Here is a 23,084-nt window from a genome sequence, read left to right on the forward strand (position 1 = left end):
AGTGGTTAAACATAAGAAAGCGTTTTCTGACCATCAACATATTTTCATATCATTTGTCTTTGATACATTTGGTTTTGTAGCAACAAAAACGGTGAATTTTTTTTACTGCAAAGATTTGTTCATAGAAATGTTATGTCACTTGAAATAATAAATATAATTTTTAAGAAGGATAATTTTTCCATCTAAAAAAAATGAGCTTCGCTATTTTGACACCAATTTGAGTACACCGTATATCATACACCGTATAAATTATCACAGCAAATTTTCTTTATACACAAACCAATGTAAAATAAATTATTAAAAAATGAAACTTGTATGTATTATGGAGTGTTTTACCGTGTAGGTGTTGAAAATAGGTGTACAAATAGCTTTTCTCAAAAGAAATATCCGCGCAGTTTAATAATCTTGATTATACACAGTTTAATAATATTAATTTCAAATCACATGAGATTAAAAAAAAACTATTAAATTTAGCGTCATTAATATTACCCAAAAAAAGAATTAGCGTCATTAGACATTAACAATGGCAAGATGGTGGGTGTTGACCAGCGTGTTGGCGGCTGCAAAACATTTAATATAAAAAAAATATGATATTTTGACACCAAAAATGACCCTAAACCGTATATATTTTTAATATTTTTTTCTATAGCTATTTTGGTTAATAAAATATTAAAATTTCGTTAATACATTTAAAAGTTTGGTTAATATTTATTCCAATATAAATATCTAATATATGCACTATTCAGACTTTAGTTAATAATATGTATAAAATTGGTTAATACATTCATAACTTGGTTAACGAATTTCAAACATAAAAAAATATTAAATAGTAAAATAAAGTTGGTTAATGGAGTCTAAAAGTTGGTTAATACATTTATAATTTAGTGTCAGAATATGGTTAATAATATGTATTTAATTGGTTAATAAAATAGTAAAAATGGTTAATGTATTATAAGTAAAATAATTGGTTAATGACGTACATTAATGTGGTTAATACAATTGTAAAATTAGTTAATGACACAATCTTATTTTGTGTTATAAAATAAATTTTAAAAAATAAATATTTTTTATAAAAATAATATTATTTTATTAAAAAAAAAACACTGTTCACCGTATAAATACGGTGAACAATATATACAATATAAGTATTGATGTAGGATTTTGATGTTAAGATAGCAAATCTGATTAATATATTACAACATTATAACTCTTGCAGTGAATTATTTAAAGACACGGATTTTCATCAACTTAAGAATTTTGAAGTCAAAATTGGTTACAAAAGAGAAGAAAAATAATGAATAGCAGTAAAAGTGGTTTCTCATTGTTGTTGCTGAATTTATTTTGGGGTTTGCTAAAAATGTTAGAAGAAAAAGGCATAGAACTCTAATTTTGAAGATTTCAACCTTAAAATGAAACCAATAAAGGATCAACATGAATATGTTTAATCAAAAAATTAAACCTAAAATTAAGTTGAGACTAATGTCCACTGCATCTATTATAGCTACGTTAACTCCCACAACTCCTTATGCATTGTGGTGGACCAAACATACGTTATTTCCACGATCACGCAATATGGATATAATATAGGCGACGTATCTAAAAAAATGGCGCCTTATCCCACAAACGGGCACTTTAACCGTAAAAAAGGTGACCTTGAAGGGGCGAAGGCAAAACACATACCAGTGCCATGCCTCGCCTCTTGTGGACTTTTCCGATTACACTATTATAAAGTCTTTCAAGCACGAGGGCTTGCAAAGACTAAAGTGTTTTAGTTTCCTTTCTCACTCCCGGGTGTTGAGGAGCCTTATAGAAGTTTTGTGGGTGACTCTAATTCTTTTTGACTTAATTGAGTCCCTCAAGCGTGACTTATTTATGTCTTCTTGGTTAGACTTAGACGAGTCTCTTTAAGTGAGACTTTGTTGAGGATTTCTGACAAGACTTTGTTGAGTTCATCAGATGAGAATTAGCCCAGTCCCTCAAAAGAAATTTAGTCGAGTCTTCCTGACGAGTTTTAGTTGAGTCACTCAGGCGAGACTTAGTTGATTCGTCATTGAGGTTGGAAAAAATTCTTTCCTTACTATAATTGCCCCGTAGGGCGACATTGATCTTCTTCCGGAAGTCTAACAATGTATCAATCGCGTAAGGCAGCAAGGATCTTTCTGTGGAAGTCTAACAATGTATTTACCCCATATGGCGACAAGTATATTCATGTGGAAGTTCAACAATGTGTTTACCCCCGTAGGGCGGCAAGGATCTTCCTATTGAAGTCCAACAATGTATTTACCTCCGTAGGATTGCAAGTATCTTTATGTGGAAATCCAACGCTTAAGTTGACACTAAAACCATAAGAACTTGTTGCACATGATAAAATATATTACAATGGATAAATAGGTGAATCACTTTTCAAACAACCAGATATAATAATATCTCAAGTTGATTGAGTTCCAAGTTCTGAGAATGAGTTGTCCATCCGATTCTTCAAGCTTGTAGGCTCTATGAGACAACTTTTGATGTATGCAATACGGTCCTTCCCAATTAGGCTGTAACTTTCCCTACACGAAGATTTGTCGCATCACTAAGTCACCTTATTAAATTTTTCTTCGAACCACTTTAAAGTTATATTTCCTGACTGCCCTTTATTTGGAGGTGAACTCTCAAATGTGAGCGATGTCCTTTGTTTTTTCAATTAGGTCAGTGGCACATTTTAAGTCTCCAATGTTCTCCTCCTCATTGAACTAAGAGCGTTGCCATAAAGGCATGTCAATTTTGATAGGCAACACGGCGTCTGCCTAATACACTAGTGTGAAGGGAATCTCTTTGGTAGTCAAATGAGGGGTGGTGTGATATGATCACAGCACTTTGTGTAGTTGTTCCACCCGCAATCCTTCGACATCATCTAACTTCTTCTTGATTTTTTCAATATCACTTCATTTGCTGATTCTGCTTGCCCGTTCGCCTGCGGATGAATAACAAAAATGAATTTTGTTTGAACTCGTAGGTCATTGTAGAAGTCGACCATGGTGGTATTGGTGAATTGAGTTCTATTGTATAAAATGATGACCCTTGGAAATATGTGCACACTATCCTCTGCCAATAAAAACGGAGAACCCTTTCTACCGTAATCTTATATACGACTTCTCCTTCTAACCATTTCATAAAGTAGTCTACTCCTACAATCATGAATTTTAGTTGGTCGGGAGTCGTGGAAAAATGTCTAGAATATCCACCTCCCAATAATAAAATCTTCAGGGCGTTGTGACGGAATGAAGGAGCTCAACTGGTGTGTGATGTAGACATGCGTGCATCTGACATTTGTTACATTTTTTGACGAACATCATATTTGTTGGACAAGTAACTTCAAGTACAAGAGGGAGGGGTGAATTATTATATTTAAAATTCGTGATTACTTTAGTATTTTTCTCAATTACACTTAAAAGTTAAAATTGTGTTAGTACTTTCTTAAGAATAGAGTAAATAACATCGGAAATAAAGACAATAAATAAATAGCAAAAAAATAAATAGGATCGGGGTTAGAGAGATTGCACTTGATAATTATCCAGGTTCGGCTGAATGTTGGCCTACTCCTGTCCCCAAGAGATCTTCTTGAAATTTTGACTATAAACTTTGAGATTTTATAGGTTATGCCTATGAACCTTAATACAATCTGATCTTGAGATTTTACAGGCTTATCTCCAGCCAAATATAACTTTTACTCCGGACTAAGCTAACAAACCGTTTTAGAAAATTTCAGGCTTATCTCAATAACCAAAACAAATTTTTTCCAACAATGTTTCAAAAACCAAAACAAAGATTTATATTTAGTTTATCTCACAAAGCAAACTCAATTTCTCAAGAGTATCACACTCTCAAGAATTAACAACAACACAATGACTTACAAATTCTTCTTCACATGTAATGTTTCACTCAGAAGCATTAATGCAACTTAAGTGAAAGAAAAATTATTTCTAGAGAGAGAAAAAAAATAGAGAGATAAATTTCAAAGAAAATGTTAAGCTTTGAAAAATTGTGTAGAATGAAGTGGAGGTGATCCTCCTTTATATAGGAGAAGGAAAAACCAAAAAAAAAAATGATTTATATGTAGAATTGATGTGCCAATCGATTGACATCTTGCTCCAATCGATTGAAAGTTCTAAAAACAATCAATTATTATTATTCAAAAAACCTTTTTAGAGATAGTGGACAGTTTCTTAATCACTTGACTCGATCTTGAAAATATTTTTAAAATTTAAAAATGTTAGAAAAAGACTTTTAAGTGTGTGTGTGTGTGTGTGTGTGTGTGTGTGTATGTGTGTGTGTGTATGTGTGTGTGTGTTTGTGTGTGTCTGTGTGAGAGAGAGTTGCCTTATAATTTAGGAACTACTTCCTTACTTTTATAAAACTCTTTCCACTCAGAAAACCTTAACCTAGGGAGCTTTCACACTTCCTCTCTTTAATTATTCTTTGGCTTCAAGATTTTTTATCAGATGTATCGATCATATAAGCACTTCAATATTGAGTTTCTTTTCTTGATGAGACATGAGATGTTTTTTTAGTTGGGGCACCATCACCAGAAAGTTGAAATCTATTGCCAGCGACTTCAAAGTCACAACTATTGTTGTCGTTATTAAGAATTTAGAGAGGATCTTTTTTTAGGATTATATACTTTATTCCTACAAGCACATAGATCCATATTATCCCCCTTTTTTATATTGACAACACATCTCCCATGGAGGTGGTAAACGAGAACTAGATAGATATATAGTTGGAGTAATTGAACTCCCCCTCAATTAGGAAGAAAGTATAATCTACTCCCCCTGAAAGCATACTTCTCCCTCTTAGGCATAATCAAAAAGGTAAAAAAAAACACATAGACCACATGGTATCAATTTAAGAAGAAGACATATAGATAATTTAATCCATGCATGATTTGTTTAATATTCCTAGTTCAGTTCTTATGGAAAAACAAGTTTTCTTTAGGCTTGGGTTTAGTAAAAATATATGCAATTTGATTAGATAAGGTTACAAATTCAAGTACGCATTCCTTTTTCAACATGGTCCCTAATAAAGTGGTTCCCAGCTTCAATGTGCTTAGCCCGAGAGTGAAGAATCAGGTTTTTTGTAAGGTTTATACCACTAGAGTTGTCACATCTTATTGGACTGCTTCAAGAATAACATCATAATCACTGAGTTGTTGTTTCATCTAGATAATTTGAGCACAACATCTACCCGCAACAACATATTTTGTCTTAGTTGTGGATAGTGCTACCCTTGCTTGTTTCTTGCTATTCCATGAGTAAAGTGAGTTCCCAAGTAAGTGACATGTACCGCTGATACTTTTCCAATCCAATCTGCACCCAGAAAAATTAGATTTGATGTACCCAACTAAGTCACAATCCACTCCCTTAGAGTACCATAAACCCATTTGTTGTGTGCTTGAAAGATATCTCATTCATTTGACTGCACTGAGATATGATTCCTCCAGGGATGCTTGTAAGCATGCACATATAGAGACAACAAACATTATATCAAAATGTGATGTAGTTAGATAGAGAAGAAAGCCTATCATACCTCGATATTGCTTTCTTTAATTGGTTTTCCAATTTTGTCCTTGTCAAGGCTACACGAGGTTGACATTGGGGTTGCTATTACCTTGAAATTCTCCGTATCAAACCTTTTAAAAACTATTTACAATATTTAGTTTGATTTATAAAAGTTTCTTCTTTATTTTGATGGATTTGTAGTCCTAGAATATACACGAGTTCTTTCATCATTGATATTTCGAACTCATTATGCACGATTTCATAAAATTCCTTGCACAAGGATTCATTTTTAGCACCAAAGATAATGTCATCGACATAAATTTGGATCAATAAGATGTCATGTTCGGTTTTCTTAATAAGAACATTTTTATCAACTATGTCAAAATTAAGCCAAACATAGGTCATACAATACCAATGTTCTTATTAAGAAAATCGAGCATGACATCTTATTGATTCAAATTTATGTCGATGACACTATCTTTGGTGCTAATAATGAATCCTTATGCAAAAATTACTATGTCTAAATTTTTGGCCATACTATATCAAAATCCAACCAAACTAATCACCAATATTTTATTAAGAATAACTTTCATTACATTTTGATAGATAAAGTGCAAATTAACACTAATACAAAATATTACATTTCAATACATTAACATCTTCAACAGTTACACTTCGTTATTATTAGGGGAATTTTTCACCATGGAGCATTGATACATAGTGTAAGACTAAGCACCTTTGTGAGAGACACATCACTTATTCACTCAAAACCTTAAGGTGATAGGTGAGTGAGTCCTCCCACTTATAAATTTCAAGTCACTACATTCTTATCCAATGTGAGGTTATTTCTCCACTTACTCACACTTGCATTATTATTCTAGCACTCCTCCATTATCAAGTACATGTTAACCATAAACAAAAATACAAAATATAACAATTTTAATTTTCTAGCAAATGTCTTTCTTCTACAGTTTCGTGTTCTTCTTATTTGAAGATTCATACAACTCCTTCAAAATTTCAACAACTTCTAACTCCTTCATGTTGCTCCTATCTTCATGTACACCATCATAAACATATTTTTCCTTGTTCCATGTCTTCATCCCATATTAATAAATTACATGTACCATCACCCTGCAGACAAAACCAAACATGTTTAACTGTACTAAAAATCATAAATCATTTAAGATGAAGATGACATTAACCTGCCAATATGGAAATCCTAGAAAAGTATTTCATTGTTAGGTCCGTTATTGCAATTGTAGGACACCATACAAGTATGACATCCACACATTCTTCTTGGACTGCTGCTTGCAAATGTGGAAGATATGAGCATGAATTTGATTCGTCTTGATTTGAAAGAGAGCATTGGAACGAGTTTGACTGGAATTGTTAAGGTGATGAAATTAAATAACAAAATTTTGCAGGTTCGGGTAATTTGATTGTTGGTATCATTGTTGCAGAAAATTTTATGGAATGAGACTTAGATTTACGATATGTAGATAAGAGATGATATTTAAGATTTATTTAATATATATATATATATATATATATATATATATATATATATATATATATATATATATATATATATATATATATATATATATATATATATATATATATATAAAATATATATATATATATATATATATATATATATATATATATATATAAAATATATATATATATAAAATATATATATATATATATATATATATATATATATATATATATATATATATATATATATTTTTATATATATATATATATATATATATATATATATATTTTATATATATATTAATAAAATACAAATGACATAATTTAATCAATCTAAATTCAACGTAACTTTGTCCATATCAAAAATATCTTGGGTGTTTTTCCACGTTAGTTTTCATTAGAGACATTTAACAAGAGGGACCAATAATACGAATAAAAAATTATTAGAGAACCAATATTCGAAGACATTTTTAAAAAATACTAAAATTAAATTATAAGATATTTATGGTGAACCCGACATATTTAACCATTTTTTTATATTATTTTATTTGAAAACGTACAATATTCATGTTGTATTTTGTTAGATATTGATTAGGATATCCTCAAAAATCATGTTTAAATAACATTTTTTTTTTTTTTTTACATTTCTCAAATTATTGTTCTCTATCGAGAAGTGAGTTCAATCTCTATATGTTATTCAAGTGTGGTAAGCCCGACCGACACCCACTTATTTTTGTTTCTATATGTTATTTAAGTGTGGGAAGCTCGACCGACACTCACTTATTTTTGTGCTTAGTCATGTTTAGGAATGACAATATAATTCATAATTGCAGTTGAACTTGTCTTAAATTTGATAGAAAAAAACTGTTTTAATTGAGTTAGGATTTGAATTTTTTTTATTATAAAATATGAAAATGTATCGCATAATTAAGACTTTAGTATCCCTCCCAAATCTGCTCCATTTATTTTATTATATATATTATTATTTAATTTTGATAATTTAAAAATTAAATATGTGATCAATGTTTTGTTCCGTTTATTTTATTATATACATTATTATTATTTAGTTTTGATAATTTTTAAAATTAAACATGTAATCAATGTTTGAATATTTTAATTTGTATTTATTATTTAAAATATTTAAAATGTATATAGAATTTTTTGAAATTATTTTATTGCTTTAAAATGAAATTTGATTTTGGAAAAGTAAATATTTTTATTAAAAAAACTAATTTCACTAAATAAATAGTAACGGGGCAGAGATATCCAAATCCTAATCCAATTGAAGTTGATTTGAATATTAATTTTTCATCTCTATTGAATATCGTGGCGGACACAAAAATTGATTGAAAATTCCAATTTGAGTTTGAGAAGATAAAAAACCATCCTCCACCCAACTAGTTGCCATGCCTACTCATGTTCTGTGTGTATTCAATGCATATCTCTCGAGCCTTTATTCCATTATGACACCCCATATCTCAAACATTCTAAAATAACACTTCAAAGTAAATTCATATTTAGACTATTTTCAAGCTTCATGCATCCATATAAAGATTGATACAGTTTGCAAATGTTTGCCTGATGCAAACAGAAAAAGCTCCCTAAGGCTCAAAGTTAAGAGAGATTCACCACCATTACAGTCTCCATTCCTTCAGCAGGAAAGAGTTCTAACAAAAGCTATAGCCACTTAAATTACCTTCAATTCAACAATGATAAATGCTGAGTTTTCTTATATATATGCTTCAAATACAATAAATATAGAGATGAAAATAAACACTGAATAATAGTTTAAGTCATGGGAGTAATGTCAAACACTCAGCTTTTGCATATGCTTCATCTACGCTTCACTTGAGACTCGTCATTCTTCTTTCTCAACCTTGTAACTGAAAATGAACAACATTTTATTACCCTATCAAAACACTATTTTGCTATTTGAAACTAAAAAATTACAGGGAAAGTACAGATAACAAACATGTTCTAAATAACTGTATTGAAAAGTGTCTCAAATTTAAGTTAAACAAATAGTGATGTCGTTACCTAAGGTACGGTAGTAGATCATCGTTGCTCATCTCTTCTTCTTCTTCTTCTTCTTCTTCTTCTTCTTCTTCTTCTTCTTCTAGTTATCCAATGAAAACACGTTTAATGTGAGAAATCACGGGCCAGTATTGACCAGAACACGGTTGATATTTTTGACATAATTCAGGACAACCATCTATGGTCAAAGCCTCAAGGGAAGTGAGGAGTCGCATGCCCCTTGGAAGCCGATGCAAACGAGGACAGCCGGCAATATGAAGCATTTTAAGGCGAGCCATTATTATCAAACTGTCGGGAAGTTTCCAAAGCGTAGGAATATTAATAATTATCAAGGTCTGTAATGTCCCTGCAGCTCCTTCAATCCAGTCAGGCAATGTCTGTAGCCTTGGAAAATTCTCAAGATGAAGAAAACTCATCCTCCATCTTTTTGTTGTGTTTTGAAGATTCTCTGTCAGACTGAGATCAAGCTTCATACAATCTATGACTAGCAAAGCCTCTAGTTTAGAGAGACTACGGAGAGGTAAGGATACAAGGCTTCCACAACAACGAACAATCAATGCTTCAAGGGAAGCGAGTTCTACCTCTCCGAGCAAAACCTTCAAATTGTCACAATATTCAAAGCTTAGAGTTTGAAGATTGCTCAAGCTTACAAATTCGTCTAGTGACATGACAGATTGCTTTGTGGTTATATACAGTTGCCGAAGGCTGATTAGTTTACCTAACTCTTTTGGCAATGTTTCAAGATTCATGCAACCACTGAGTGACAAAACTTGCAAACATTGGAGTTTGCAAATAGAAAGGGGAAGTATTTTGATACTGCAGTTATCAGAAAGATTGAGAACACGCAAGTGCTCCAATTTAGAAATTGAATTGGGTAGAGTCTCAAACGAAGAATCACTCAAATCTAAAATCCGTAAATATTTGTATCTTAATATCCATGCATTCAACAAAGATTGACTGCCAAGGCCACATCCTTTGATGGGAAATAGTATAGTTCTCACACATTTGGATTTGGGGAATAAAGCACTAAGTGGACCATTTTCAACAATTGAGAAATGCCTTACTTGCTGAGATATATTCTGAGTACGGGAGTCAACTACTACACACTCATCTTTTGCCACATACATAGCAAGATCATGCACCAAATCGTGTACTTTGAAATAGTAAAAGTGGCCAAAGTCCTCAAAATCTTGAAGAAATGACCTTGAATGCAACTCATCTATATAACCACTTGCAATATTTTCCAGCCTTTGATTTCCATCTTGTGATTGTAGTAATCCCAGTGCCATCCAGAGTTTAGTGATTTGAACACTTGTGAAGCCAAAGTCTTTTGGATAAAGTGAAAAGTATGTGAAACAATGCCTCAAATGAGATGGCAATTGGTCATAACTTAACTTAAGCGCGGGTAAAATGTCATCTTCATTTTGTTTTAAATTCCATATCTCAGAGTCTCTAACAAATTTCCACTTATTTAAATCAAATTTCGAGAACAAAGAACTTCCTAATGTTCTCACTGCTAGTGGAACCCCTCGACATTTTCTTACAATTTGTTTTCCGATCTCCATTAGGTTTGGATATTTCTCTTCTTCACCTTCCTTAAATGCCCATTTGACAAACAGAGATAAACAACTCTCATGAGACAGACCTTCTAAAATATACGAGGGAAACGTACCCATCATTGAAGCAATTGATTTACTACGTGTTGTTACTATGATTTTGCTTCCTAGTGCACCACCTTTTATTAATTCTTTTAATTTAATCCAATTTGCACGATCTTCATTCCATATATCATCAAGTACAAGCAAAAACTTTTGACCAGAAAGCTTATATCGAAGACGACTCTGTAGTTGCTCAATATCAAAGTTGTAAATGTTTTCTTGGTGAGCAATAGCCGCGGCCGTAGGAACTGAAGCTGAAGCATAAGCAGAGTTGATGATTTTTATTATTAGCTGCCTGATGTCAAAATCATTAGAGACACACACCCATATCTTCAATTGAAAAAGTTCATCCATTCTCTCATCGTTGAATACCAACTTAGCAAGTGTTGTCTTCCCCAATCCTCCAATTCCTACTATGGGAATAACACACAAACTGTGATCACCATGACCATCACCCTGAGGGTGAGGTTGCATTAAAAGCTTAACAATTTCTTCCCTATCGTTCTCCCTTCCAATCACATCTAAAGCATCAATATAGGAATGAGTGATTTTTCTCCTTTGAACAACAATTCCAGGATCAATACTTATTGCAGCAAGACCAAACCTGGTTCCATCAACAGCTACCTTATCCAATCTATCCCTAATCTTCTTGATTTGACGTGCCATGATTAAACGGAAAGCAAGTGGATTCGAAGAGGATAAGAAGTGGCGTACCTTCATCCTTGAGCTTCCCGAAGCTTCCACAACTTGCTTTCTCTTGTGTTGCAACTCAACTCCATCCAATACATCTTCAGCATCAGAACAAATGTTATGAATCTGTCTCAGCCATTCGCGCAAGGCATGTTGATGGTCCTTCTTCTCCTCTGCATCCAATAGAAGACCTCTGACAATTGATAGAGTATCTTTGATCCCCTGGAGATCTTCATAAACACCATAGGCTTGAGAAGCTTCTTGACAAATATAAGAAGCAAGCTTTCTAAGCAGTGAATCAGCAATATCAAACAGAAATGATTCAGCCATGATGACAACAAAGTTAATCAAGAAAAAGCAGAAGTGGAGTTTATGGAAGTACTTATGCCTTAAGTTTAGATTTATACTTCCATATGCCGAAGTCAACTGACAAAGATTGCCGCAATGTAGACAGTGACTTCAGGTATTTTATTCATTTCAAGGGAAAGCAACACAATAATACATTATTTAGTATTTTTGTTAAAATTGACTATTAAAATGATGAGTTTTCTAAATTTTGCATCTGACAAACACAAAATGATGAATTGGAGAATCATTTTATCATTTATGTAATCATGGAAAAATAAAATATTTATATTCTTGGTGATCATGCAGAGATTCTCCTGCCCTTGTCATTACCATTAACAACATTTGGTAATAGACATTGAGAGAAGGAGCTCTAGACCTTTTTAGGACTTTCTTATTAGGTTAAATTACTCTTTTAATCCCTTAACTTAATTTTTTATTTTATTTTGGTACCCTAATTAATTTTTAGGGAAAATAATACTCATCTTATTTTTCCCTAACCTTTGAGGTAAGTTAAGATGACACTGACGTATATATGTAATGTTATGAAAAGTTTCAAGTACTACTTTAATTTGGATTGAAGGATCCCGAATTCTGATTCCTTTTAAGTGTTTGTATCTATATCATGTAAAATGATGACTTTAAATATTTTTTAAAATTATATTACAGTATTTGTGTCAATTACAGTATCATGAACCATCCTTCTATTCAAACTATTCTGTCTTATATATAAAAAGAGATGCCCAAATTTTCTATTAAAACTATATCTACTTCCTCCTACACCTTTTGGTTTACAGTTGATTTCTCATATTTCGGGTTGATCATAACATTTCGTGTCACATTTGTATGTTTGGTTTTCATTTTAGAAAAGGGAAAAAAAATAGAATGAAATTTAGTTTATGATCAAATGGAGTTTACAACCAATAATGATCATGGACTTAGGTCTATCAAAATGTTCCATTTAAATTCATAAATATTAGCAGAGCCAAAATAGATTATTCAAATTTGAAATGTATTTACTTGACCATGACGGAAACACATAACTCTGTGCATTTATTTTACAATTGTTGATCTGGTTTGACTGGGCAACCTCTGAATGCGGTAGTAAATCTATATAAAATTTCTCCATTGAAGTGGAATCTGGTGGAAGTATCTGAAATTGACAACTTGAACAGCAAGAAGTAAAAAAAGTGTCATTACTTATGCAGTTTTTGTGATTGCTCCAATCAACAATCTCACTTTTGTCAAGTGGGCTATTGCAGAGAGGACAGAAAGATTCTGAGGAAACAGATTCGTTGGATTTGAGATTGTATCTCTTTTGCCGTCTTCGAGTTCCCATTGGAACATTACCATCAATGATCTCGGGAATTCCGTTAAATTGAAAGGGGATAAGTTTCCCAGCTATTCTTACAATTGTGCTTTCTCGAGATGGGTTCTCTTCCTGTAAAACAGGTAATCCATTAATAACTGGATAGTTGCTAATTCAATTCGAGCTTCTACTATAAGCTAAAACTAAATACTAATCAATAAAAGCAAAAGCAACAGTATATTTCATTGAAAATGTTTATGGCATATTCAGAGGAGCAAAAAACAGACGGTAAAACATGTTGATCTCTAGAACAAAAAAATCACGCAGAGGAAGCACAACTGGAATTTGCCATCTAGCATCAATATACTGGATATCAGCAGGTAACGAATATCCTTGCCCCTGTTATAATGTGAAAATGAGTGCCCATACATAAGGTCGATTCTTCCGTACAATGCAACAGACAGGACAAAAATGGATAAGGTCCTAGCAATTACTAAAAAGTTTACACAGCACGATCTGAATTTATGCAGGATTAATGTGGACATGAATCCCAAAATTCAAATAATTGCATATTTTTTCGATAAAAAGAAAATGAAGCTAAAACATTTGCTTAGCACATGCGTTACCCCCTTGTACACAAGGGTTATTCAGTTCAAGCAGTTCACATACATTTTCAATCCAATCATATTGAGATCATCCTTGAAAAACAGCTTCTTAGTGGCAACAAAGACAACATATTATATTCTTCAGAAAAATGCAATCTAGAAATTGAATTATGCTAATGAATGCAAAAGTTCCATCACTAAAGCACCTGACAAAAATATTTTAAGCCCAGCAGACATTAAAATCATAGTTTTACTCTTATCCAAGGCATATCTGGGGAATTTATTTAGGATTGGTTAAAGTCTCTTATTCATTTAACAAAATGCATATCTGGGGAATTAGTGCAATGCAACCAATGCGTTGTACGCAAAAGTATTCTCATAACATAAACAAGTAACTTTTCTAGCGTAATGCCTCCGAGAAGAACTAGACAAAGCACAAAAGGAAATTAATAAACAAGCAATTTGATTGAGCAAAAAACATTCAAATTCAACTCAATTGAATTGATATGCCAAACCTTCAGTGTCCCCGTGGCATAGCTCAATTGGACACCCGAAAGAATTTAAGGAGGTTTAAGGTTCAAACTCTATCTACTCATAACATACTAACAAGTGACAACAAACATTTGCATATAAAATAGCTAACAAACCTTCATAGTGGCTGAAACGACATGAGCAGCAATCCTTGAAATGCACAAGCCTAGAACAATCCTGTTATACCCAAATTCAGAAGCCACCTGAAAATGGTTAACAATTTCAAATTGAACAAGTTTTCAAACATTAAAATATGTAGGCCTAAAAGCTTCAAACCAAGATAGTATCACAAGATCCAGAAGCAAACCTTTTGCAAGGCCAACATTCGCAGAGAAAGCAACATATCCTCCCTATCAGTGGGATCACTCACTACATTCATCAGCTCAATCAACTTCTCCTTTCCATCACTAGAATCCGACGAGTAAACGGTCTCAAGAGGAACAAAATGAAACTCCTTCCTTGGCGGGGCTAAACTCGATACATTCAAACTAATAGCTTCAACCGCCTCTTCCATTTCATGAGATGGAAACGGAAAAACAACACTCTCGTCAATAAACACAACTTCAACACCAAACACATGTAATGAACTATCTCTACTAGCTTCAAAGTTCTTATGAGCTCTCTCTTGCATAATGCACAAATTGCAAAGCTACCCTAAAAAAGAACACATTTTATTTTCATCAACCATAAATAAAATAAAATAAAGCTAAATTAATCACATAAAAAAGCACTCCAATGCGATAGCAATATCTAATGACATTCACCTTAGAAAAAGGTAACCAATCTTTCCGAGGTTTCTTACACTTTGTGCCACTGCTGCATATTGTGTAACCACTTGTTTGGTGCAATGCTCAAGTAGCGAATACTTACTGATCTCATGATTGCACAAAACCGTGGAGATTGGAGAATGTCCCGGATTATAAAATGACGAAACAATCAAGTTCATAAAGCAACATATTGACTTTCAATCAACTTCAAATTATTCTCGTTCTCTGTGTTTTGAGGTCTATTTCTTGAAAAATGGTCAAATGTAATGTACATTAGGAAATCCAAAAAAAGGCTCTTTTCATATGTTCCTCTCACAAGTTCAACCTCATTCTGCACCAAATGGTTAGCACTGTTCAGTATTATATAGGAGATTTCATCAAAATCAAAGCAAATATCTCTTAACTTTTGGCCCCATAGTAAGGCTTTCTCTGGCATCCCTTGCTTGCAAAAGTGAGACAGCAATATATTGGTTGTAATCACATTCGGAAGGAAACCCATCTTAATTAACTTTGCAGTAAGAATCATAGCACGGTCCAAAATATCACTACAAATACCACTTAACATAGTGTTGTATGTCACTGTGTTTGGAACAATACCAGCAGAGACAAGCTCGTCCAAAATGAGAATCGCTCGATTCATTTTTCGAACACTACAATAACCATGCATGCGTATATTATAGGTTGTGATATCTGGGTCAAGCCCACAGGTGAAAATTTTATTAAACATATCATCTGCACCAACCATGTCAAATGCCTTACAGTACCCACCAACTAATATGTTAAATGTGAATATATCAGGCATCAAACCAATCCGGTGCATTTCAAGAAATGCATCAATTCCAGATTTCACATCTCCTTGTCTACAAAATCCATCAATGATGATATTGAAGGTAAAGGTGTCAGGAAGAAGACCTCTAACCCTCATCTCTTTCTCCAACTTTAACGCTTCCTTCATCTTACCACAGTTGCAAAACCCACCAATCAATGAATTATAAGCAAAATTATTAGGAACGAACCCTATAGATAACATTTCTGAGAACACTTCATATGCCTCGTCAATGTTACCTGCTTTTGAAAGTCCGTCTATTAAGGCTGTAAATGCGACAACATCGGGATATATGCCGCTTTCTTTCATTTCCTTCCACATAAATAGAGCCCCGTCAATATCATTCATCTTGAAACATCCATCAAAAAGCAGAGTGTAAGCCACTTTTTTTATGGGAAACCCCTTCTCTGTCATCCTATACAAAAGTGTCTTGGCTTCCTGCAACCTTCCTTTTCTACACAAACCCATAAGCAAAGAATTATATGTTGACGATGAAGGAGTGAAACCACATTTAACCATAATATGATAGGCTTCAAAAGCTTTGTCTTCTAAACCTTCCCTGCTATAGGCTGCTATTAACGAGTTAAAGGCAGCAACACTAAAAGTTTGTCCTTTTTCAAGTGAATCCTTTAATAATTGCATGGCTTCATCAATTCTACGAGCCCAACACAACCACGACACTGTTACATCATAAAGTGAACATTCCTGAAAAAATCCCGTCACAACTAAAGCTTTCAACAACCTATTCCAATCCTCTCTTCTTCCATATTTATAATGCCCTCCAACAAAAACATTGAAAGTCACACAATCAGGAGGAACCCCTTTAATCCTCATTTCTTCATAAAGCAAGCTAGCTTGACAAATATCCCTCGCCTTTACATACCCATCCATCATCGAGTTATATATCGCAGTATTTGGAGTGATCCCCATAGCTAAAACTCTATCAAAAAGCTTCCTCGCCTCCACCACATTTCCTTCCCTACAAAGGGCATGCAAAATGGTATTAAATGTAGAAATACTCGGCTCACAACCTCTTACCATCATCAAACGCATCCAAGCAACTGCAACTGAAGTCTTCCCCCCAACACAACACGCATTAATAAGAACATTATATGTAAAAACATCAGGCTCACACCCAAATTTCTCCATCAAATAAAACAAACTCTCCCCTATAACAACCCTCCCCTGTCTACAAAACCCAGAAATCATGGTATTAAACGTAATATCCGAAGGAGCAGGCCCTTTTCGAATCATGTCTTTAAACAACCTCCACACAGTAGCATAATCACCAACCCTAAACAACAATTTAAAAAGAATAGTCATAGCAGTAACACTAGGTATAACACCAACATCTCTCATTCTATTCAAAACATCCAATGCCTCTAAACTCATACCTACATTCAAAAAGCCCCTCATTAGAGTATTCAACACAGAAAAATCGGATTCATACTGCGCGTGATTCCTCCACATAAACTCAACAAGCTCCCTACTTTTTCCAGCCTCAATCCTCCCAAAAACCCACGAAACCATATCCTGTGCAAGCAGGTTGCGACTCTGAGCTGATAAAACATGCGCGGAAATGCAACATGAACGAAGAATTTTATCGGAATCGGAACTTCCGAATGCTAGTTTGAAGAAAGCGAAAGCGGCATCGCGAGTGTGTAAAAGCTTCATGATTTTGACGAGGAAATAAGGGCAGAAACTAAGGGAGAAAGCTCTTAAAACGAAAGCTTGGTGGTTTTTGATGATGGTGGATATTCCAAGGGCTATGATTCGGCGTTCTCTTGGGGTGATGAATGTGAGTGGATTGAAATTGGTGGTTCCGTTAGGAAGAGGTAGGAATTGAGTTAAGTAATATGAGGAATCGGAATCAGTGTGAAATGATGATGATGAAGAAGAAGTGGAAGAGAAGAGAGTGAGAGAGTGGTGGCGCCTCCTCATCCTCAGTAGAAAGAGGAGAGGAGACTTGGATGACATTCGAGAGGGGTACAAAAGTGCTCTCGTCAATGTACTTTGTTTGATTAACTGGTTCTATTGTTTTGCGTCTAATTCAATTTGAAGTGTGAAATCTAGGGTTTAGGGAGGGTTTAAGATTGAAAAATGTGAAGGTTAATCTGAGTTTTCATATGTCAAACATGGCGGGGTTTAGAAGAGGAAGAGGGTTTTTGGCGAATCAGAAGGAGTGTGGATACGGTGTCGTTTTAGTGGTGTTATCCGGTGGTGGTGGTGGTGACGATGACACAATCTGCCTCCATTGCTCTTTGGGCTTTACTTGCTTTTACCACCCCCTCTTTTTTTAGTTATATACTTTGCATTTTGTTTTTTTTTCTTTTTAATTTTCTCACCAGATAATCCTTTTTGAATTTCAGAATCTAATTATGAGATTCAGGAATTTTGAAACATAAAATTATCTCTTTTCTAAAAAAAAAGAGTTTAGTTTGTATACAAAATATTGATTAGGATAGAACCACCAACCTCACTCTATGATTATATATTGAAACTTAATTATAAATTTATGTTTTTGTCAAAATAATTATAAAAATGTAAGTGTGTGCATTTTAGAATGAGTATGGATGTATAATATTCATATGGAAATTATTCTACATAATTCATAATTCTGGATTATGAGTACATAGAATAATGCAAAATCAACTTTTCAGAATTGGTGATTCTGCATTTTGAAAATTAAGTTCCATAGTTCATTTTATATATTTACATTTCAAAACTTAATTTCCAGGATGAACAAATGTTGTTAAGTTCCAAAAGGAAAGAAGCTTTGCTTTAACTTTTAGCACTAATAGTAATAAGTATCCAATTGATTATTGCATTACAAGTACGTGTATACATGATATATCAACCTCTTCTGCATATGGTTTGGTCAAACATGACTTTTTTCACATCCCACATGCAAGAACTTCCAGGAATTGCAGTCAAATACAACACATAAAGTAGATAATTCATGGCCTCCTTCTCAAAATATCAGTCCAGACTCCAGACTAAAAATAGAAGCAAAAACGCAGCAGCTCAAATCATGAATCTGGTATATTATGCGATAGATATGTGATAGTGAGAATCTAGACTTTTAGGAAAGTTGATTTGACTAGAATGATGTTCCAACCATTTGCTCTCACAGTATACGTATCTACAAGTGCTTGACTTCATCGCTGCTTGAGAACGAGAAAGCAAAAGGAGCAAGTTCTGCAAAGCAAAACTCGTTCTTTTTCTATCTTACTCTTGAAAAGTGATAACATCATACGTTCAAGAATAGTGTGATACAAGTCTAGAAGGAAGGCACACAAGATAGAACGTTCTCCACCCCACGACTCAATTTACCGAAACTCCCGTTGAACTTCTTCAGTCAAACACGGTTTCTGAACTTCAGAATCTTATAGAAACATGCACCAAAGGAGTTGGAACACTATACAAATCAAATTGACCTAATCTGGAAGCTTGGATCCTCACCATATCATTTTATCCATGTAAAATCCCAGACTTCATGCAGAAACTGAGAACCAAGTGAGATTCTTGAGTTTCATTACCAACCCTGAATCACGGCTTTTCTGAAACAGAGATCATATATTGTGTTATAAACACTTTTGAATAAGAAGATGAAAAACATTAGTATGCATAGTCATAATAAAGAGAATCCAAATTCCTCTGCATTTGCCTAACATATAACAACAACTGAAAATGCAACTTGTTCATTTATTATCTTAAGAGTAGTTTTAAGATGATTGGCCCCTTATGCTTTAAATGTAAATGCAACTTTGTTGGTATACTATAATGGATTTAATAATTTGTATTGTATACCTGTGAACGGGCGAGTTAGCCATCCAATCGAATAAACATATGTAACTTAAATTCCTTATTATCCATATAGTAATTCACAACAGAATAATAATTACACTTCGTATGGACAGCAAGATACAATCGCACCACAACCAATGATAATAACAAAGGACATAGACGGATTTACATCAATTCCTATATTTAAACATGGAAAGAGCCTAACCAAACAAAGTGACATGACCAAAAAATAGGCTGTAGTTGGAAGAATTCGTGAATACGATTACTAAGGTTGCATCATGAGTGTGAAGTCAAGGTGCATATTCATGTTCAATTGTGGGTAGTGTTCGAGTAAGTGAAGCAGTGGGTGCTTTTGTATTCCCTACAGAGGTCATATGGAGGGCTTCTCCCAAATCACCAGCTCTTTCCATCTCTTGTATTTTCTTTGTCTGCTTGCACTTCAGCACGCATAAAACCAGTAACGATGACAATGCTACCAAGACAAGTCCACCCACAAGTACAGAGCCTACAACAATCCCTACTTTTTTGTTACTCGACTTGCTCTCCTTTTGAGGAATTGGCAATGAAGAAATAGCAGGAGGTGGAGGAGTGGATTGGATCACTATGGAGAAATGACCCTGTTGGAAAGTAGAGCATGTGTTTCCTCCGGTTACATTGGTGAAATGAGATGAACCGAATAAATCAAAGCAAACACATTTTGGTAGAGTACCAGGAGGATGAGATTTGACATCATGAAACCTTACAATTATGGGGTCAGCACCTCCATTTAGATTAAGATATGATAAATTTGTAGCTGATAAATCAGAACCATTATAAGCAACAAGTCCTAAGAGTGGAGCAAGATAAGTATAATTAGGAGGCAAAGGATAGTATTTAATGGACCAATTACCCAAATTTTGATACACCAAAACGAGCCTTTTCACATATGGTGTTTCAATGAATCCTTTGGGAATTTGAAACTCATTGTAGTTTGGAACACCGTATCTCCTGAGACTACCACTCCTTAATCTCAAAGCGGAAAGAGAAAGACTAGTGAAATTGGAAGGGAGTTGAGTAGTTGCATTGTAAATGGTACCTGTTATTGGTTTGACCAAAGCCTTGTAGGCATATTCCTGGAGAATTGCATCAAGGGGGCTGGCTTTGGAGTCACTCATGACTTGACAACCAATTGATGATAGAAGAATTAGAACAAGAAGAAGACTAGGAATCCTCATCATCATCATCAAAAATTGGAGTGGAATGAATTAGTTCCGTTTGTGTTGGGTAAAAACAACAAACGGGTATAATAAAAAAAAGATGAAACAATATTCTGTATGTCTGATTGGGGAATAAATTAAAGGAAGCAGCTTTGAGGAGAGTCTAACCGTTGCTGGGAATATGCATTTGATTATTCCCGTCTGAGTCAAGATCCAGTGAGAGGAAAGGAAAAAGTGAAATCCCTAAAAAAAGGAGGTGAAGTTGAGGGACACATGAGCACTTAATTCCAAAGTTCAACCACCAACACTCAATCTTCATCATCAAAAAAAGGGTGATTGGAAGTGAACCAATTTGATGAGGCCCACCTAAGGTGTGAACAACAACATAACAAAATACAAAACAACAACAAACATTCACAAAAAGCACAAATCATCACCCACCACTGTCACACACTTGCTTGCTCTCTCTCTCTCTCATGCCACATGTGCCACAGGTCAGGATCTTCTCCTACAAGATGCACGGCCCACACCCTTCTTCAACAATTATTTATTCTTTTAAAATACATTTAAGTAAATCCATTTTAATATACTAAGAACTATCACAACAAAATTGCATCATGAAGTGATTATATTGAATTGTAGATTAATGTTGAAAATACATACTATCAAATAACAGAGCTCAATAAGAGAAGCCACTAACCATTTTCAGAACTCTCACTCTTTTCCACTTCCTTAAGCTGCTTCTTCTTCAACAATTTGGGTCTGGGCTTCACAGGTTTCAAAAAACCAGCCTGCAAAGTCACCATTTCCCTCAAAATCCCAATAAGTTTAGCCTCAATCTCAACCCCATTGGGTTCAAGAACCCGCAATGCTCTAGCCACAGCCTCCATAGTACTGACGCAACCACCAAAAGGTTCCTTCCTCAAAATCAACTCAGAATCATAAATACTTCCTCCACTCACTTTCTCATCTTCCATCCCTAAACAAACCCTAACCGCGAATTTCGACAGGAACTCCTCGCTCGCCTTCACCATCTCCTTCGCGTGCTTCCACGTCGCGTCAAAAGCAATCAATATCAAGCCGCCGTTCTCGCCCTTACGTTTCAGCTCCGACAGGTTGAGGTCGGAGATATTGACGGCCGGAGAGGAGGTGGTTGACGGGAAGAGGTAGACGGCAGGGGGAAACTGGTCGAAGAGATGAGAAGTGCCGCGACGGAGGCGACGGCCGGTGATGGCGGTGGCGTGAAGTAGGGATTTGGTGAGGATTGGAGTGGTGGAGAGTTTGTGTTTGGCCTCTTGAGGGTGGTGGAGAATGAAGACTCGGGTGGTGGTTGGAATGGGGTTTGCGGGAAGCGCGTGACAGAGACATACTGGATTCGGCCGTTGGCAGTTGGAGCAGATGGAACGGCGGTGAGTGTGCGGCGACGTTGAGAGTGGGAGGAGCCGAATGCTGCCTTCTTCTTCTTCCTGGGGTTCCATACAGTAGCACTCAGCAGCAAACAGCGATTTCCCAGTTGTTTTATTATTCAAAACAATTTTTGTCGGTTAAAAACTACCGATCGCTAAGAAATTTTTATTTGAATGATAGTAAAACTTAAGAATGGGTGGGGCGGACAAATTTGAAAGTGGTCTAAAATCTTGTTCTGTTCCGAAAAAAATAAGTGTGGGGTGCGTGCATTGAATTTTTAAACCAAAAATCTTAGTTTGCGGTATATATGAGATTCATAGGAAAAATTAATTTGCCACCCTTTTTTTATCTTGGCACCCCCATATTTTTTAAGCCAATTTGTTAAAAAATGTTGGCCACCCTTTTTTTTATCTTGGCACCCCCATGTTTTTTTAATCCAATTTGTTAAAAAATATTGAAATGCAAAGAATACCAGAAATTTCAAACTTATGGTATCACAGTTTTTTCTTGGCAAAAAATATCAGAAAATTTTCAATACATCATACCTTAGGTACATTTCTCGAATCCCTAGTAATATATAATAGTTAGCAATACCTTATTTAAATTTTCGTAACCGTGCATATATAAAAGTCCTAGTTACACTCCCACATGGTTGAGAAGCAAGAGACACTCCCACAAACATATTTTTCATGCTCCTACATTTGCCATAATCCATTTGACCTTGTTTATTTTTTTGCCGTAGGATCCTAAATCAATCAATTCTTCCTTTCGATATTTGAGCATACTACTTGCAATGGTCCTATTGAAAACAATTTTAATGACTACATAAGCAGAAAAACCGACAATCTAGAATGCATGATTAATCTGCT

At 34.5% G+C, this 23,084-nt stretch overlaps 3 protein-coding genes across 8 annotated transcripts; all 3 read right to left on the bottom strand.

The window, feature by feature from the left end:
* Window positions 1-8,298: 8,298 nt before the first annotated feature.
* Window positions 8,299-14,571, bottom strand: LOC131610337 (putative disease resistance protein RGA3). The gene is made up of 4 exons (XM_058882256.1): window positions 14,520-14,571; window positions 14,329-14,415; window positions 9,078-13,208; window positions 8,299-8,923 (listed from the first exon to the last, which is right to left on the bottom strand). Exon 3 carries the CDS (start codon window positions 11,750-11,752, stop codon window positions 9,161-9,163), a length of 2,592 nt encoding a protein of 863 aa, XP_058738239.1. The 5' UTR covers window positions 11,753-13,208; window positions 14,329-14,415; window positions 14,520-14,571; the 3' UTR covers window positions 8,299-8,923; window positions 9,078-9,160.
* A 126-nt stretch (window positions 14,572-14,697) lies between these two features.
* LOC131610336 (pentatricopeptide repeat-containing protein At1g09900-like) lies at window positions 14,698-18,082 on the bottom strand. 2 transcript variants are annotated; one of them, XM_058882255.1, is made up of 2 exons: window positions 14,977-18,082; window positions 14,698-14,861 (listed from the first exon to the last, which is right to left on the bottom strand). In XM_058882255.1, the coding sequence occupies exon 1, from the start codon at window positions 17,780-17,782 to the stop codon at window positions 15,155-15,157; it is 2,628 nt and encodes an 875-aa protein (XP_058738238.1). In that variant the 5' UTR covers window positions 17,783-18,082; the 3' UTR covers window positions 14,698-14,861; window positions 14,977-15,154. The 2 variants fall into 2 exon arrangements, with proteins under 2 accessions (XP_058738238.1, XP_058738237.1); XM_058882254.1 differs by having other exon boundaries at window positions 14,698-14,866.
* A 523-nt stretch (window positions 18,083-18,605) lies between these two features.
* Window positions 18,606-23,005, bottom strand: LOC131610339 (tRNA-uridine aminocarboxypropyltransferase A). Of its 5 annotated transcripts, none has more exons than XR_009286461.1 (3): window positions 21,509-23,005; window positions 20,977-21,316; window positions 18,606-19,365 (listed from the first exon to the last, which is right to left on the bottom strand). XR_009286461.1 is itself a non-coding variant. In XM_058882259.1 (2 exons), the coding sequence occupies exons 1-2, from the start codon at window positions 22,284-22,286 to the stop codon at window positions 19,355-19,357; spliced, it is 789 nt and encodes a 262-aa protein (XP_058738242.1). In that variant the 5' UTR covers window positions 22,287-23,005; the 3' UTR covers window positions 18,606-19,354. The 5 variants fall into 5 exon arrangements, 2 of the variants coding, with proteins under 2 accessions (XP_058738242.1, XP_058738241.1); XR_009286460.1 differs by having other exon boundaries at window positions 20,688-21,316; XR_009286459.1 differs by lacking the exon at window positions 21,509-23,005 and having other exon boundaries at window positions 19,616-21,243.
* Between the last annotated feature and the right edge of the window lie 79 nt (window positions 23,006-23,084).

Source organism: Vicia villosa, linkage group LG6, assembly GCF_029867415.1.
Source record: "Vicia villosa cultivar HV-30 ecotype Madison, WI linkage group LG6, Vvil1.0, whole genome shotgun sequence".
Classification (NCBI taxonomy): Eukaryota; Viridiplantae; Streptophyta; class Magnoliopsida; order Fabales; family Fabaceae; genus Vicia; species Vicia villosa.